Source organism: Octopus bimaculoides, chromosome 6 (genome assembly GCF_046866305.1).
Source record: "Octopus bimaculoides isolate indiv1 chromosome 6, ASM4686630v1, whole genome shotgun sequence".
Taxonomy (NCBI): Eukaryota; Metazoa; Mollusca; class Cephalopoda; order Octopoda; family Octopodidae; genus Octopus; species Octopus bimaculoides.
This window is the reverse complement of record NC_142933.1, coordinates 113,660,804-113,677,342: the sequence shown is the minus strand read 5'-3', so window position 1 is coordinate 113,677,342 and position 16,539 is coordinate 113,660,804. Positions and strand designations below refer to the sequence as shown.

Sequence of the window (16,539 nt, the reverse complement as noted above, 5' to 3'; positions counted from 1 at the left end):
TTACAGAGCAGATTTACATGGAGTACAAAACATGGAAAACTAAGGAGAGAGGGCATGGTGTTTCGGGTCTGACAGCTATTTCTGGAAGCTCAGAATTATGTAAGAGTTGTAATGTTGGCATCTAACAACATTAATTCCAAGCCCCAGAAACAGCTGTCAGACCTGAAATACTATGCCTGCTCCACTTAGTTTTCTGTATGTTTTGTACTGCATGTGAACCTGTTCTGTAAATACATAGATATCTATATGCTTATGCATGAATGTTCACCTTTTGAATATTTTCATCTTTTGTTTTTTGCATATATTATATATATGGCATGTAAAACCCACTCTTAGAGTGGTTGGCATTAGAAAGGGCATCCAGCTGTAGAAACCATGCCAAATCAGGCTCGAACCTGGAGCAGCCCTCTGGCTTATCAGCTCCAGTTAAACCGTCTAACCCATGCCAGCATGGAAAGCAGATGTTAAATAATGATGATGATAAGGTTATATATATATAGTTGAAATTTATGGTAAAATGAAGACAGGTGTATTAGTTTGATGCTCAGGAAAGTGAAAAAGTCTTTTGCATTTTGAGCCTAAGCTCTTCAAAAGAAAGGAATAAGAGAGAATATAAAAAAAACTTGTGGATTTAGCAGTCAAGCATGGCATGTATATTTTCCACCATTATTTCTCTCTCTCTCTCTCTCTCTCTCTCTCTATATATATATATATATATATATATATATATATATATGTATGTGTGTGTCTGTTACTATCTTTTTGCTTCAAATCCATGTAAAGTGGTAAAGTGAGTGTTACTGTCATGCAAACAGTATTTGTTTCCAATCTTCTGGGAGAAACATTATTTAATGGAAACAGGTGAAGGTTAGTCAAAAATCTGCCTCAACAAATTTTGTTCAACCCATGCAAGCCTGGAAACCAGACATTAAAAGAATGATGATGATATGTGTGTGTGTGTGTTTGTCTCATTCTAATGATATCCTGTGATAGTAGTAAAAGAGCATCACCATCATTTGTTTCCTGTTTTCCATGACAACATAGAGCTGTAAAAGTCATGTACAGGGATGCTGTCAGTTAGGTGGAAGTTGACAATGAGTTCAGCAAGGAAGTAGGAGTCCACCAGAGATCAGTTCTCAATCCCCTCTTATTTATCCTAGTTCCCCAGGCTATAAGAGTGAGTTGCTATATGCTAACGCCCTTATTCTTACTGCTGAATCACTACCAGAACTAGAAGAAATTTTAGGTATGGAAACAAGGTCTGGAATCAAAAGGCCTAGCAAAGACCAAAGTCCTAGTAAGTAAAAAAAAAAAAAAACAGACAATATAGCATGAAGTCAATTCATATACGTAACCACCGCAAACCATAAATACAAAAAGATGTTCAATCTTCTGGGAATCAACATGCAGCATGAGCAAACTTTAGCATATGTCAACACCCGCTTATTATTAAAATAATAACATTCAATATAAAACAGTATTAGCTTATAACCACAAAGCTAGATATTAAAAAAAAAAAACAGTATTTATACAACAAAGAAATTCTTCTCACAAAGGACATTGTGATTCTAAAAACTATAGTACTACATACCAATAGAACTAGCAAACTAAACATATATTGAGGCTGTTCATCAATTTTACTATAAACAGAGAAATAGTTAGATTTGCCATGTTTGTATGTTTGCTACATAGGTTTACATTATGATCCCTTTTGATATTGTGAGGAGTTATGCCGATTAGAAGCACCAGCTTTGTGAAACTACTGGATTTGGTTACTTGCTTCTCTGGCATTGATCAAGTGGTGTGGACTTCTGATGAGAACCCAATAAAGTTTGAAAATTGATCGAGACTGTGCACATTTTCCCAATCTATGAAAAAATAGATAACTATGCCATGTTTGTATACCTGATATGCGAGTTTATACATGCACACATGTATATACAGGGTGTTCAGGCTAAATATGACGATATTTTTGTCTCCTTTTTTCAAGAACAGCATTGGACAGCAAAAAGATGAATTTTGTAGTTGAGAAAAAGTTAGCTGACATGAAGGACTGGAAGCCATCTAAATATCAAAATGCCAACATCATGTCTGCTGCTCAATGCTCTGAGAACATTGTAAAGGGTGCAAAATGTGATATGGACAGCTGAAAGAAAAACTACAAAGCTAAGTCCAGCAGGGAAAGGTGAAAGAGATCCAAGCCAGCAAATTTGGGCTTTGGTGAGAGAAAGTCACCACTATGAAGCTGGCCTTGGATGAGGGCTTTCGCTACAACTTGTACAAGAGATGCAAGGGATAAATTCTGATGCATAGGAGGAGAACCCTTGTTGAGTCTGGAATGATCTGCTTCGTCATGAAAAGAACTTTTTCCAGGACCAATTGCATGACATCTATAACAAGTGGCTTGCCTACAATCCATGTGATGTCCCATGTAACTCGAAAAATAAGTTCCCCCAAACTGTGATGGTCCCTGGGTATGTCTCCAAAGAGGGTAAACATCATGCTACCCCCACATCTCTCAATAGAGCTTTAGGCACAATTCACAGCTATGTAAAGCTGCTGGAAGACCATATATGTGGCAGCAGGGTTTGGCTCCTTGCTATACCTCCACAAAGAGATCCAAATGGTTGTCAGAGAATTTGTATGACCTTACCAGCTCCAATTTCTGGTCTCCTAATTTCCTCAATGGATTACTGTGTGTGAGGTGTGGTTGAGAAAGACATTCTGCATGAAACCTCAAGGCTGATCTGGTAGCCAAGATCAAGGAGGTGTTCAAAAATCTTCTCTGAGACACAGTAAAAAATGCATTCACCAGGTTCTAGAGTTGTGGTGGCTTCGAGTAAACTGTTATCTTCCAGTCCTAATCCAGTTGATATCTTTTGATTTTTTTTTAAATACTATTACTTTTGGATAGGATTATTGTGTTTTAAGGGAAAAAAACGACTAGTTTTAAATCTCTGATTGAGATCTATGTAGTAACAGTACTGGATAGTAAAGTTTATTTGCCAACATAGCATGGTTGTCCTGGCTAGGATTATGTTACTACTTTTTAATCCAAAGAAAACTCTTTGCAGCTGGTTTATTGACATGATTTGTCCTGGGCATACTGTAAGCAAGGGGGGTGACTGCTAGGTGGGTGTCCAGCATTGAGGAAAGGAAATAACCCAGAAACCATTGGTGTGCTGTTACTATCAATAGTTTTAAGGGAGCGGTGAGCCCCCTTGCTTGCAGTATGTCTGACACAGATCATGTGTCGATAAACCAGCTGGAAAAGATGTTTTCCTGGGGTTAAAAAGTAGCAACATAGTCCTAGTCAAGACAGCCATGCTATGTTGGCAAATAAATTTTACTATATTGTGTAAATATGCCATGCTTGAGAAGAAGACCCGTCAAACCAAGTGAAATCTCAGACGTGGCTGATGCCACCAAGATCTGACCTAAACAAAAATAATTAATCAAATGCAGTTCATAGAAAGCAAGAAGAATATAGATTTAATTCAAAAACAAAAAAAACAGATATTGTGAGATTTAAGATAATCCTACTCATCTTTGCAGTTCATAGTTTCATTTTTAATTTTACCTGTTTTCTGTCATTGTTTTTATCCTTTCAAATTTCACACTTCATAATTAGCATTCTTCTAAAGGATCTTCACAGCGTTTACTGTAAGCCGCCTGAAAATTGGCTCCAAGGTTTTCAAGATCTTTTGGTCCTTGTATTACTCCCTATTAAAACAACAAAAACAATAAATATTGATTTCATTGTAGTCAGCAGTTTTAGTTATATCTTCATGTCGTCTTGGCTCCTATCAACCTCGAGGTGGCCTTTATCAAGGTTCCATGCTCAGTGAAGAAGCTAGGAATAGATGAGTGAATTGAGAGAGGTGCATTCAGCAAGGTGGGAGATAACGGAACAACAAGGAATTTAGCAGAAAGATAGGGGCTCTGTCTTCAGACCCCTCTGTTCATTATAAGACTTCCAAGCCAGAGCAGAGTAGTTTAAGATAAGCTGCCCTGGGGAACACTTTTATGCTGATGACCTAGTTCTTGTAATTGAATCAATGGTATGGTCATATGATGCATATGGATTAGGACAGCTGTGTGAAGAAGTGCCAATCTCTAAAGGTAGAGGGAACCTGTGGAAGAAGTAGGACCTAGGAAGACATGGGATGAGGTGGTAAAGCATGATCTTTGAACACTGGGCCACATGGAGGAAATGACAAGTGACTGAGATCTTTGGCAATATGCCATGCTTGAGAAGAAGACCCATCAAACTAAGTGAAATCACAGACGTGGCTGATGCCAGTGACACATAAAGAATACCCTTCGAACATTGGGTGATATGTTGTGCTTGAGAAGACCCATCAAACCAAGTGAAATCATATTCATGCCCAATGCCATTGTTGCATAACTGGCTTCCGTGGCAGTGACATGTAAAAGGCACCCTTCAAAATTGTTCTGCCCAAGTACAATTCAATTCAAATATATACAATGTAGAGATATACTTACCTAATAACTGATCTAATGGTACAATATCTAGAAGAAAAAATATTCAGACCCAAACTTTCAGCCAAGCAATAAGATATTGGCCCACCTGTCAATCAGCGATGCTGCTTAAGTGTCAGCCAGCCTCACCTAGTGACGCTATTTCCCAGTCGGCATGTTATGGCTTTCAAGCCATATTGGGGCTTCTCGCTTCAGCCATATACAGAAGCTGACTTTGTCGACTGACTCCTGTATCCTCCTTATTACTTTTCTCAGCTCTGAGCTTGAAAATGCAAACCTTCTTTTAAATAATGTCATCATTTTCCTTTCAATGAAGCCCCTAGACCCCACTGTCAGGTGGTAATACTTGACAGTCCATCCCTGTTCTCTGCACTCTTTGATTAATTTTTCATACCTCTTCTCCTTCCGTTGCCCTGCATTAGCGATGTTCTCTTCCCATGGCACTGTCAGCTCAAGTAAAATTCCAATTTTCCATTCTGTGTTCCATAGGATTAAGTCCGGTCTTTTTGTTGTTTTTAGGAGTGGAAATATTAAGTCTTTCCAAATCCATGGCCAGCCCCCAGTATCCCTTCAACTTTTCGTCTGTCTACTATATTTTATTTGAAGGTCTGGCCTTATGTCTTTTCCCTCATTCTGGAAGTATATTTTTCTGCACTTTTCCACTTTTGGGTATTCTCTCCAATTATATTCTTCGATCTTCTCCTGGAGTGCTGCACTTATGATACCGAGGACGTGATTGTGATGCCATGTATATCTCTCTAGTGCTAGCCTGCAGTTTGACAGAACATGTCTCACCGTTACTTTTTCTCCGCATCTACATTCAACAGTTGTTTGTATGTTCCACCCAACTAAATTGGCCGGTGAAGGTAAAACATCAAAAGTAGACTTAATCAGAAAGGATTTCCTTGCTTGTTCCCAAGCCCAAAGTTCCTTCCATTAGATTCTGCAGCTGACCACATATTTCTCTCATCTCAAGTACTGTCCCTCTTGACTACGTTGCACCAAATGTACATTTTGCCTTTCTTCTTCTTCTTCCTTTCTTACTTCGTGTACCACTGCCTCTTTCATCTCTTTTACACTGCTCATGCAAAATGACTTGAAATTGTGTAACCCTAGACCAGCTCTTGCTTCTTGCATTGCTCCGACTATATCAGCAAGCCTTAGCTTTCTGATCGCCCTATTTACTGCCTCTTCTGCATTCTATTTCTTCCCTGTTCATACCTTTGGAGGATTTTCTCGAATGTTCTGATCTTTCGAATACCTTAACATCATTACTGTCTTTGCCTTTCCTACCTTATATTCTTCGGCGATTGATGTTATCAGTAGTTTTCCATACAGTGCAGTTGTATTCAGTGGTTTTGGAAGACCAAACCATTTTCTGATAAACACACTGCATTTTTGTTCCATCCTTTCTACTCTACTCGAGGCTATTTCCTACATTTACAGTGGCCACATTATCCTTGGGTACAGTCCAAATTGCAGTATCCAACATTTGAATTTTCCTGGTAATGTTGTTCTGTCAATTGCTTTTAGTCCCTGTTCCACTAAATCGTGTTTCTTTACTTTGCTTCTTATCATTTAGTAAATCTCTGTACCATCTTCCAAGACTCTTTACTGGTTGTTCTTTCACTGTTGGTATATCTTCACATCCTATCCTGAATTTCACTTCTTTTTGGGACTCATTTCATGAAAGCCATGCTTCGAGATTTTTTAGCTTTGAATTCCATTCTCGCCCATCCTATTAGTTCGTCCAACCACTCTAGCATTCCATCTGCTGCTTCTCTATTTTCTGATAATACAGTAACGGTGTCTTTGTAACAGATTTCCAACAGTTTGTTGATCTTAGCAACATCTCCATGACTAGCACAAATAAGATGAATGATATCATGCATCCAGCTGCAATACCTACTTCAAGCCATTGCCACTCCATTGTGAACTTTCCTGCTGTAAGTCTCATCCTCGACTTATCATAGTAACACATGAGCATTCGTCGAACATCTTCTGGAATCCAAAAGACTGTAGCCTATGTTTTATTAACCCTGAAAAGAAAAAAGGCAAATTCAGGCAGAGCACAATGGATTTAAATGAATGAAAACCAGGTTACCTTTGGTAAGTAACCAAGTAATTTAGAGGCATGCTCTTGCAGTAGTTTTTGTCTTTCTTCTTCAATGATCTTTTGCCGTTCATTTGCCATTTCTTGCAATACTTTCTGTTCCATTTCATTCTCTTCCTGTAAATAACACAAATAAAATGAACATATTATATATATATGGGAGATTGTACGAAGAAAACAACAACAGACGAGGACAGGTGGTGTAAACAACAAAAGGATGTATTAGTATGACGCTTGGGAATACGGAAAGTCTTTAACGTTTCGAGCTACGCTCTTCAACAGAAAGAATACGGAGACAAAAAATTGAATAGTGTTCAGTCAACGGTCATAAATGTGAGTGTATGTGGATATGCATGTGTGTTTAACCCAAAAAGGCTCTGAAACGGTGTGTCCTTGAGAAAAACAAATCTGATTTTCGAAATCTGCACCCCACAGGCAGTGTCATTCATAAATAAATCTGTGTAACATTTTTCTAAAACTTTTCTGGAATAGATGAATCACAAAGACGGATTCATCATGAAAAGGTACACCAACATAACAAATTCCAACATTTTCACTTCATTTTAAATTCTCCAAATCTCAGACAGTGACAGAAAGGATCTCTGTCTGTCTGTCTGTTGCTCTCATTCTCTCTCTCTCAGACACATATATATGTCTATCTCTTTCATTTTCTCACAGTAAACTTTTTCACTCTATAAAATTCATATTACTCACACCAAGTGTGTATGTATACATGTGATTTAAAAAGGCTACGTAAAAGATTATTTATTTTAATAGCATGCTTTTCTGTTAGTAAATGTCTTTTTCTTACACACATGGGTTTGCTTGGTACGGGACAGTGTTAAAGATTTAAATCTCCTTTAAATCATCATTTCATCTGAAAATTATTTTGAAATTATAAACAGAAACAAATTGCAGGTTCAGACTATCTGTATTTTAAAGCTATGATTAAAAATATTTCAAAAAGAAGCTGAGATTTTAGGATTTATGAGGTGGCATCAAAAAGTTCCCAGACTAGTTCTGTGCAAACAGATGGCCGCATGCGGTTGTGTGTACAGTGAGAGCTAGCAGTGACTTTCATAAGGCAGTGTGCCATGTGAAACTGCTGTAGTCTATAATTTTGCACATCCAGCAAAGCATACTGGCTTCATGAGTGTATGTATATGTCATTATCATCTTCGTTTAACATCTACATTCCATACTGGCATGGGTTGGACGGTATGACTGAGGGCTGATAAGCCAGATGGCTGAACCAGACTCCAATCTGATCTGGCAAGGTTTCTACAGCTGGATGCCTTTCCTAATGCCAACTGCTCTGAGAGTGTAGTGATTACTTTTTATGTGCACAGGAGCCAGTCAGGCGGCACTGGCATCGACTCACGCTTGTATGGTGCTTATTACATGCTACCAGCACAGGTGCCAGTCAGATGGGACAGGCATCAGTCACAACTACGATTTCCATTTTGATTTTGATTTTACTTGACTCAATAGATCTTCTCAAGTGCAACATGTCGCCCGATGAGCCAAGCGTACTTTTAAATAGGCTGGTTATATGATACTGGTATCAGATACGGCTGTGATCTCACTTTACTTGCCGGGTCTTCTCAATCACAGCATATTTCCAAATGTTTTGGTCTCTTGTCATTGCCTCTGTGAGTCCCAATGTTCAAAGGTCGTGCTTCACCACCTCATCCCATGTTTTCCTAGGTCTCCCTCTTCCATACACAACACATGACCATACCAGTGCAGTCATCTCCCTTGCACACCACATCTAATGCTTCTTATGTCCAACATTTCTCTCGGGGCACTTACACTCTGTCATGTATGCACACTGACATTACACATCCAGGGGATCATACTAGCTTCATTTCTTTCAAGCCTACATATGTCCTCATCAGTCATGGCCCATGTTTCCATGTTCCACTGCCATGTAGCATATATATGTAAACGTGTGTATGTGTGTGTGTATGCATGTATGCATATATATGTGTGTGTGTACATGCAAAGATTCTCCCTCATCCTTGCACCTAAAGGTATGCATGTATTACAAATACTTTTCCTTAAAGCTATTGGCTGTCATGCTCATGTACTGCCTTGTGATGCTATTAGATGGTATAGGGTGGATCCATAGATTACAGTCTTTGTGAGGCAGGATCCTTCCAGTGGGCAGTTAGTAGGATTTCACCAGTTACAGGTTGGGATATGGGTTGGAGGCTATGTAGGTGTGCGTTTGCATTTATTGTAATATGCAACATTTGAAATGATGTTAGGTAAGCTGGAATAACTGACCTTGACATTGTGGGAACTAAAGTATTTATAACACTTATCAGTCCTAATGAAATGTCTTTTAATTAGCATCAGAAAGCTCCTAGCTATGCTAGTTGAAACTTCTAGGGCAAATGTACTAACTTATCAGTAAAACCACTCCTTGCTAATGCCTCATTACAATGAGGTGTGGCCCTGTTGAATATCTCTCTGTCCACTGATAGATTAGAGATTCTTTTACTTATGCCTGCGACTAGGTTTCTAATTACAGCTAGAGTGGGAGGTGGTTGGAGTTTCTATGAATATAAAAAGTTTCCTTATTGGGTTTACTGAAAGAGAGGTACTTGCCTGTCCTCAGGTCTAGGGTTACATCCTGGAAGTTGACTTTTGTCAAATTTGTAATCACTGTTATAGTTAGACCAAATTCCTTGAAGATCCTCATCAAATCCTTCCTGAACTTGCCCATGGCATAGGCATTCACATGACTTGAGATTGTCAAACCATCATCCCTATACAGAGCCAAATTATGGGTGTGTGCACTTCTTTAGAGTATCAGGTTAAATAACCCAACAAGGTCACAGACCTCATCTTGGCTTGGTTTGAAGGAGATTTAGTTGCTACTTATAAATACTATAATGGAGAAAGCTGTTTTTTAAGTAGTTGAAATTATGTATCTTTTACTAAAAGAATGCAATCATTAAATGCTAGACTGTATGAAAATTTTTTATAAATTTCAATTTTAATATTTTATCAAAATGCAGTTTTAAGCTTCTTTTATTATCGAATTTTCAAGTCTAGTTCCAATCACTAATCATATTCAATGCTTCAATTTAATGCAGGGGTTTTTAACCTCTACTTCTGCAAATGCAAAAGTTACCCAAATATTTGCAATGCTACTTTCTACAAATAAGTTTAATCCAGTGATATAAGAGTGACTCAGGAAGGGGAATAAAACAAGAAGTTGCCGAACGATGTGTAGGAACCTATGGAGAGGAAAAGATATAGGTACATAAGGGGCTATTGTAGGTGGGTTTTGATGGTAGATATGATAAAGCATTTAAAATGATAGCAGAGGGAAAAAAAGGGGCTGAAGGCACAGAAAAGAGGTGATTGGTTGAAATGGTGGGGGTTGGAATGATGAAGAATGGAAGTAGTTTGGGGTGTGGGATGTAATATGTGCAATAAAGTACCTTTGAATCGTCAGGCAACGTGTTGCACTTGAGAGGACCTATTGAGTCAAGTAAAATCAAAATCAAAATCAAAATGGAAATTGTAGTTGTGGCCAATGCTAGTGCCACCTGACTGGCACGCGTGCCAGTGGCATGTAATAAGCACCATTCAAGTGTGGGTCAATGCCTGACTGGCTCCCTGTGCCAGTGGCATGTAAAAAGCGCCATCCAAACATAGTTGATGCCAGTGCCACCTGACTGGCTCCAGTGCTGGTGACATGTAAAAAGCACCTACTAAACTCTTGGAGTGTTGCCGTTAGGAAGGGCATCCAGCTGTAGAAACCTTGCCCAATCAGACTGGGGCCTGTTGCAGCCTACTGGCTTACCAGTCCTCAGTCAAACCGTCCAACCCATGCCGGACGTTAAACAATGATGATGATGATGATGATGATGATGAACAAATAGTTGGTGCAGGGATGAAGTGGATATACTGCACTCAGCTTTGATGTGACAAAGGAGGCTACAGAAAGGGCAAAAATATTCTGCCTAAATCATTGTCAATCTCCAGTAAATAGTGCAAACCATATGTAAAATAACAACAACAATACCATCTTCATTATTGATAACAGAGATATATGCACATGTCACACATCAACATATCAGTCACTAGTAAAGTCTTTAATAAAAATTGTATACACAAAGTGCTGGATCTCTGGTTTGTAGCCAGATGTTTCACCAGCTGCCTATGAGCTAATGATATAGTTTTATCACTAGAATTAGCAACCAAAACTTCCTTAAACCACACCCTATTGTCTTTAAAAAAACGTGAGGATACATTTGGAAATGTAGCCCTAGATACAACTAAGGAAAATTTTAAAAATGAGATAGTTATCATAGCTGAGATTCCTATGATTACAAATGTGCACAATCAGGGCTGATTTGGGACCAAACAACCAACAACAATAACTAGCTACCAGTATGCCATAAGTCTACTTGATTGAGAATACACAAACACAATAACAAAACTTCAACAGACCTTCTCTCTAGCAATTTTCTCCCTCTTCTCTGCAATCAATCTTTCAATTGCTCGCTTGTGTTCCTGTACCTTCATGCGTCGTTTTTGTGCGTTCATCTGCTCCAGTCGGTCATCTTCAGCAAATTTAGCCATCATCTATCAAAAGAGATCAGAAACTTGCACTTATTCCTGGAGGACCAAATTGCAACACTGTTTTTATTCTGTTTTGTGACTATTTCTCATCTCTCATATGACAAAGAATTTTGGGAAAGGCATGAACGATACTACTCCATCTCTTGAATCTTAGAGATACTACTGATTAGAAAACAATGGTATGATTACTATACAGGTAGATGGTGTAAATAGATATATTTCTATCTTACTTAAGCTTTACATAGTTTGTCATCAAGCTGCACCACAAGAATAATATCCCATCTAAAAATGCAGCATATGACACTGTTATTATTTGCTCTCTCTCTCTCTCTCTCTCTCTCTCTCTATATATATATATATATATATATATATATATAAATTCTTTTATTTCTTCATTATTATTAACGCTTTTGTTCCTCTCTAGAACTTGTCAAATACAATTTTGTTTAAGTACAAACAGCTTGTTCATTTATATAAAACAGATGTTTTTTGGGGTGCGCTTCCAAGACAATGGAGATGCATAGGTAGGTAGGTAGGTCGATAGATAGATAGATAGATAGATAGATAGATAGACAGATAGACAGACAGATGGGTAGAGGGAAAGAGAGAGAGAAGGAGTATCCACCTTCCTATTCACCATTCATTCATTTATTTATTTACTTAGTCCTTTACCATTGTATTGGAATGGATTTAAGGATGGTTATCTCTTAAAAAAAAAAAAAAAACAGATTTTTCATTAGAGAACATTAGTATAACACAAAATGTACTGTCTCTGCTTTTCTTTCAAACATTCAACTTTGGACAGAATTTTTTGATGAAATGTAGTTCATTGTTTTTTGGTATTGTGGATCATCCCGTGCACATTTGTAAAAGGGAAAAATCTTGAATTTTCCGTCGCTGCACATTTCCAGATGCTTACTTAATGGAATCTTGCGTAATTCCTCTTGTCGGATATGTTGCCTTTGGATTCTTGCACGTTGGCAGAGGGAATTATTTGTTTCGCCAATGTAATTTTCTTTGCAGTTTGGGCAGGTAATGCAGTATATGATGTTTTGCGTTTTGCATTTCATATCTGCATTTATTTTGAAAAGGGATCCGCTCTTGAATTTTATGTGGGAACCACTTTCCAAGTATTTGAAGTTGTTGATATTATTGCATGTTTCACATCTCCTACCTCCACATTCTTTTACTAAGAATTCTGATTTATTCTCTGATTTGAATTCTGCCCTTTCAAGATTTTTTGGTTGGCGTCTGCTATTCCGTAAGGAGTTTTTTCAATCAGAGTCTTCCTTTTGGGGCTTTGGAGGAGTATAGGTAAGTTCGATTTCATGGCGTGGAAGATGTTGGTTGTTTCAGGACTGTGTGTGTATTAACGAACAGAATTGTGTTTTCATTAACTTTTTCCTTAGGTGTCTGTAGTTGGGTGATGTTCAGTTTCATCGCCTTTTTAATTCCCTCATTAATTAATCCTAAGGGATATTTCTGCATTGTGAGGAAGCCTTTGAGTTCGTTGAGTCGGATTTCATGTATTTTGGGGTCAGTCGCTATAGCACAGATGCATTTGCCATGCTGTATGGAATGTTTCTTTTGATGTGTGAGGGATGGCAAGAGTAGAAATTTAAATATTGCTGTGACAGTATTATTTTTTGTAAAATATGTCTGTTGTGACGGTGGAGTTCTGTATCTTTATGTCGATATCCAGGAATGGTAGTTCATTGCAACTGGATTCTGTCGTGAATTTGATGGATGGGTGAAGTGTGTTCAGTATACTGTTAAATATATTTAGATCTTCATTTGATTTGTCCCAGAAGATAAAGCAATAATCAAAGAAGCGTTTCCACTTAATGATATATTTCTTGTATTCCTGATCAAAAGCTTCCTCATAAAGTTTTTCTTCCAAGTATCCCATAACTAAGTCTGCATATGAGGGCACAAACCACATACCCATAGCCATACCCCTTATCTGCCAATATGTTTTATTGTCGAATCTAAAGGTATTTTCTTCTTGTACGAGGCATGGGGCCTTGGTGATGAAGTCAGTCTTGAAGCTTTCATTTATCCATTCTCTATGTTTCTCTACCCAGTGTTTGGTTGCTGCTAGGCCTAAAGTGTGATGTATATTAGTATAGAGATTGGTGACATCAACACTTGTGAGTGTAGTACCTTCTGCGACAGTGGGAGGGATGTGTTGGATGAAATCTATGCCATCTCATACATAACTGGGTATTAAAGGGTACAAAAGTTTTAGGAGTATATATAAAAAATGACTTAGCTGTTGTGTTGGCGCTTGAGGTCCAGCAACTATTGGTCTTAGTTTGACGTCAGCAGGCCTTAGTATTTTTACATACTGGTTCTTCTGCTTATTTATGGCTCTTTGTATTTCAGAGCTTTTGTGGATTTTGGGTAATCCGTAGAAATTGCTCTTTTTGATTACAGAGTTGTATATATAATCTTTTTCCTGGTCTGTGAAGGAATCTTGGAATTCATTGATTAGTCTTTTGATTTTATCCATTATTGTTTTATCCGAGTGTCCTGGGGCTTCCTGGTTTGTTAACATTTCCAATATTTTATCTTTACTCTCACCCCTCCCTTATTGGCTTCTTTTAGGATGATTGAGTTGTCATTCTTCAGTGTTTGTAAGGCTTCCTTTTCTTCTTCACAAAGGTTTTGTTTGCATCTCTTGGTTTTTAGGGGAAATTTTGAAATCGTGTCTATATGCGCATCTAAATATTTGTCCTTTCCCTTGTAGGGGGTGAAGTGGGATTTATTTCTGACTATTGATTCATCATTTAAATCTTTATTGCTGAAGAATTCTATAAGTCAGAGGTGACGGTTGAAGTGTTCCATATCAGATTTCAGTTCAAAGAGATTAGGGGTGGGTGTAAAATCGAAATCAAACAAAATTTGACGACTCCCATGCCAACCTTTCCTTCATTGGACACTAAACTCTGCTTGCGAAGACCTGTTGGGGCAAGTAAAATCGAAATCGTAATTGAACCAAATTCAATGACTGGCACCTGTGCCAGTGGAGCTCTGACAGCACCGTCCGAACATGATCATTGCCAGAGCAGCTGCCTGGCTTCCGTGCCAGTGGCACGTGAATAGCACCATTTGAGCGTGATCGTTACCAGCGTTGCCTCACTGGCACTTGTACTGGTGGCACATGAAAAAACATTCAAGCGAGGTCATTGCCAGTGCCGCTGGACTGGCCCTCATGCCGGTGGCACGTAAAAGCACCCACTATACTCTCGGAGTGGTTGGCGTTAGGAAGCACATCCAGCTGTAGAAACTCTGCCAGATCAGATTGGAACCTGGTGCAGCCATCTGGTTCGCCAGTCCTCAGTCAAATCGTCCAACCCATAATAGCATGGAAGGCAGGCGTTAAATGATGATGATGATGATATGTGTGTGTATTATATATATATATATATATATATATATATATGTATATATATTCGTTTTATTTTACTTACTGATTGATTTTTCAAATTGTTAATTTGCAAATATTATACTAATGTATTTTCATGCAGAACTACACTTTATCAAAAAATTCCCTCCAAAAATGAATGTTTGGAAGGGGTATATTCTAAATATAACTCAAAGAGAAGAAAAAGAAAGAAAGGAGGAAAAAGGAAAGAAGAAAAATAAGAAAGAGGAAAAAAAAAGAGAGAAAGAAAGCAAAAAGACTTTCAGCAATGAACAAACAGCACCTGTTTTTTTGTTTTTTTTTAAGAGGTCACCATCCTTAAATTCATTCCAATACAATGGTAAAGGACTAAGTAAATAAATAAATGAATGAATGGTGAATAAGAAGGTAAATACTCCTTGTCTCTCTCTCTTTCCCTCTACTCATCTGTCTATCTGACTGACTGCTGTCTGTCTTTCTACCTATATTTCTCTCTATCCATCTCCATTGTCTTGGAACTTCACCCAAAAGAAACAAAAACAATGTTTTCTTCTAAGCAAAACCCAAAAAAACATCTGCTTTATATAAATGAACAAGCTATTTGTACATTCACAAAATTGTATTTGACAAGTTCTAGAGAGGAACGAAAGTGCTAATAATAATGAAAAAATAAAAGGATTCGTTTTCCAAAATTCTGACAACTTTTTTTTCTTAATATATATATATATAGATACATACATACATCTTAATCAAAGTGTACAGCATTGTATATCTATTATAGCCAATCTTAACAATCAGTTTTGCACTAGGGTTCAAAGGTGTCTTAAATAACAGTCTGATTATGTAACTCTGCGCTCTTCAGAGATGACAACTATGGAATGATTGTTAAGAGCAGCTGTAATAAATAATACTGTACACTTTGATTAATGTACCCACTTTACTGATAGATATACGAGTGCATTTTTCCTGACTGAACAAACAAAAAGATTATGGATAAACAAGTAAAAAAAAAATCTCTTGTCAGTTACTCAATATTCTAGCTTTTTAAAGTATGGAGCTGTAAATTATCGTGGTATTTGGTTGGTCCAAGGTAGACTAAGCAACAGCTACAATTCAGTGCCTGTGACAAAGTACTAACTATGAATATTTATCTTTTCTTAAAGAAGTTTGATGACACCATATAAATTCAACCATCTAAAATTATGCCATTGTAGTGCTGTAGCCTTTACAATAAATCTGAAGAATAAAAAATTAATTAACCTGATCTTGGAACATCCTTTCTTCTTCGTCTTCAGTCATCTTTTTCAGAGCTTTCATACTCAACTGTTCTTCATTCATCTTTTGAAGTTCAAGCCTCTGTCGTAATTTTTTTTCCAAGGCAGCCTGTAAGAAATGTTGGAGGATTTGATAATCTTGATTTTAGGTATGATACCATTCTACACTGAACTGGCTGACAAAACCAATAATCTTTACTTTAGAATAACACTGGGCAACAACGGAATATTTTTTGTCTGGTGCCTGAAATATTTCGACAAATTCGTAAGTGATTTTGTCTGCTATATTCAAAACTAACTTCAGTTTTTCTCTATCAGGTCTAGTTTTCTGACTAGAACTGATTATTTTATCCATACAAGAGACATATAATATGAATTAATAAAGAGAGTGTAACACAAAAAGTACAGATAAAAATTCAAAATTGAAAATGCACATTGGCAAAGATTTTTGGCAGAAAATTCAAGGAATAAATTTATACTTCTTTGTGCACCGAGAATGCTGAGCAACAGGAGTATCTCATTTTAAACACGAGCATTGGTCTGCCATCATCACAGCTTCCCAACGTCCTTGGTACTGAGTTTCCTTGATGTCCTGATGGAATTGTTCGCCTTGTTCATTGCTAACATCTCAGAGATTTTCA

The 16,539-nt window shown here is 37.6% G+C and overlaps 1 protein-coding gene across 2 annotated transcripts in view; it reads right to left on the bottom strand.

The window, feature by feature from the left end:
* Positions 1-3,469: 3,469 nt before the first annotated feature.
* LOC106867451 (meiosis-specific nuclear structural protein 1) overlaps positions 3,470-16,539 on the bottom strand; it is a 39,803-nt gene continuing 26,733 nt past the window's right edge. For both annotated transcript variants that reach the window (XM_014912330.3, XM_014912329.3), the window contains exons 8-11: positions 15,885-16,007; positions 11,087-11,221; positions 6,608-6,733; positions 3,470-3,723 (exon numbers count right to left, since the gene is read on the bottom strand). In XM_014912330.3, coding sequence (XP_014767816.2) covers positions 3,628-3,723; positions 6,608-6,733; positions 11,087-11,221; positions 15,885-16,007 — 480 coding nt within the window. In that variant the 3' untranslated portion in view covers positions 3,470-3,627. The remainder of the gene's footprint in view (positions 3,724-6,607; positions 6,734-11,086; positions 11,222-15,884; positions 16,008-16,539) is intronic.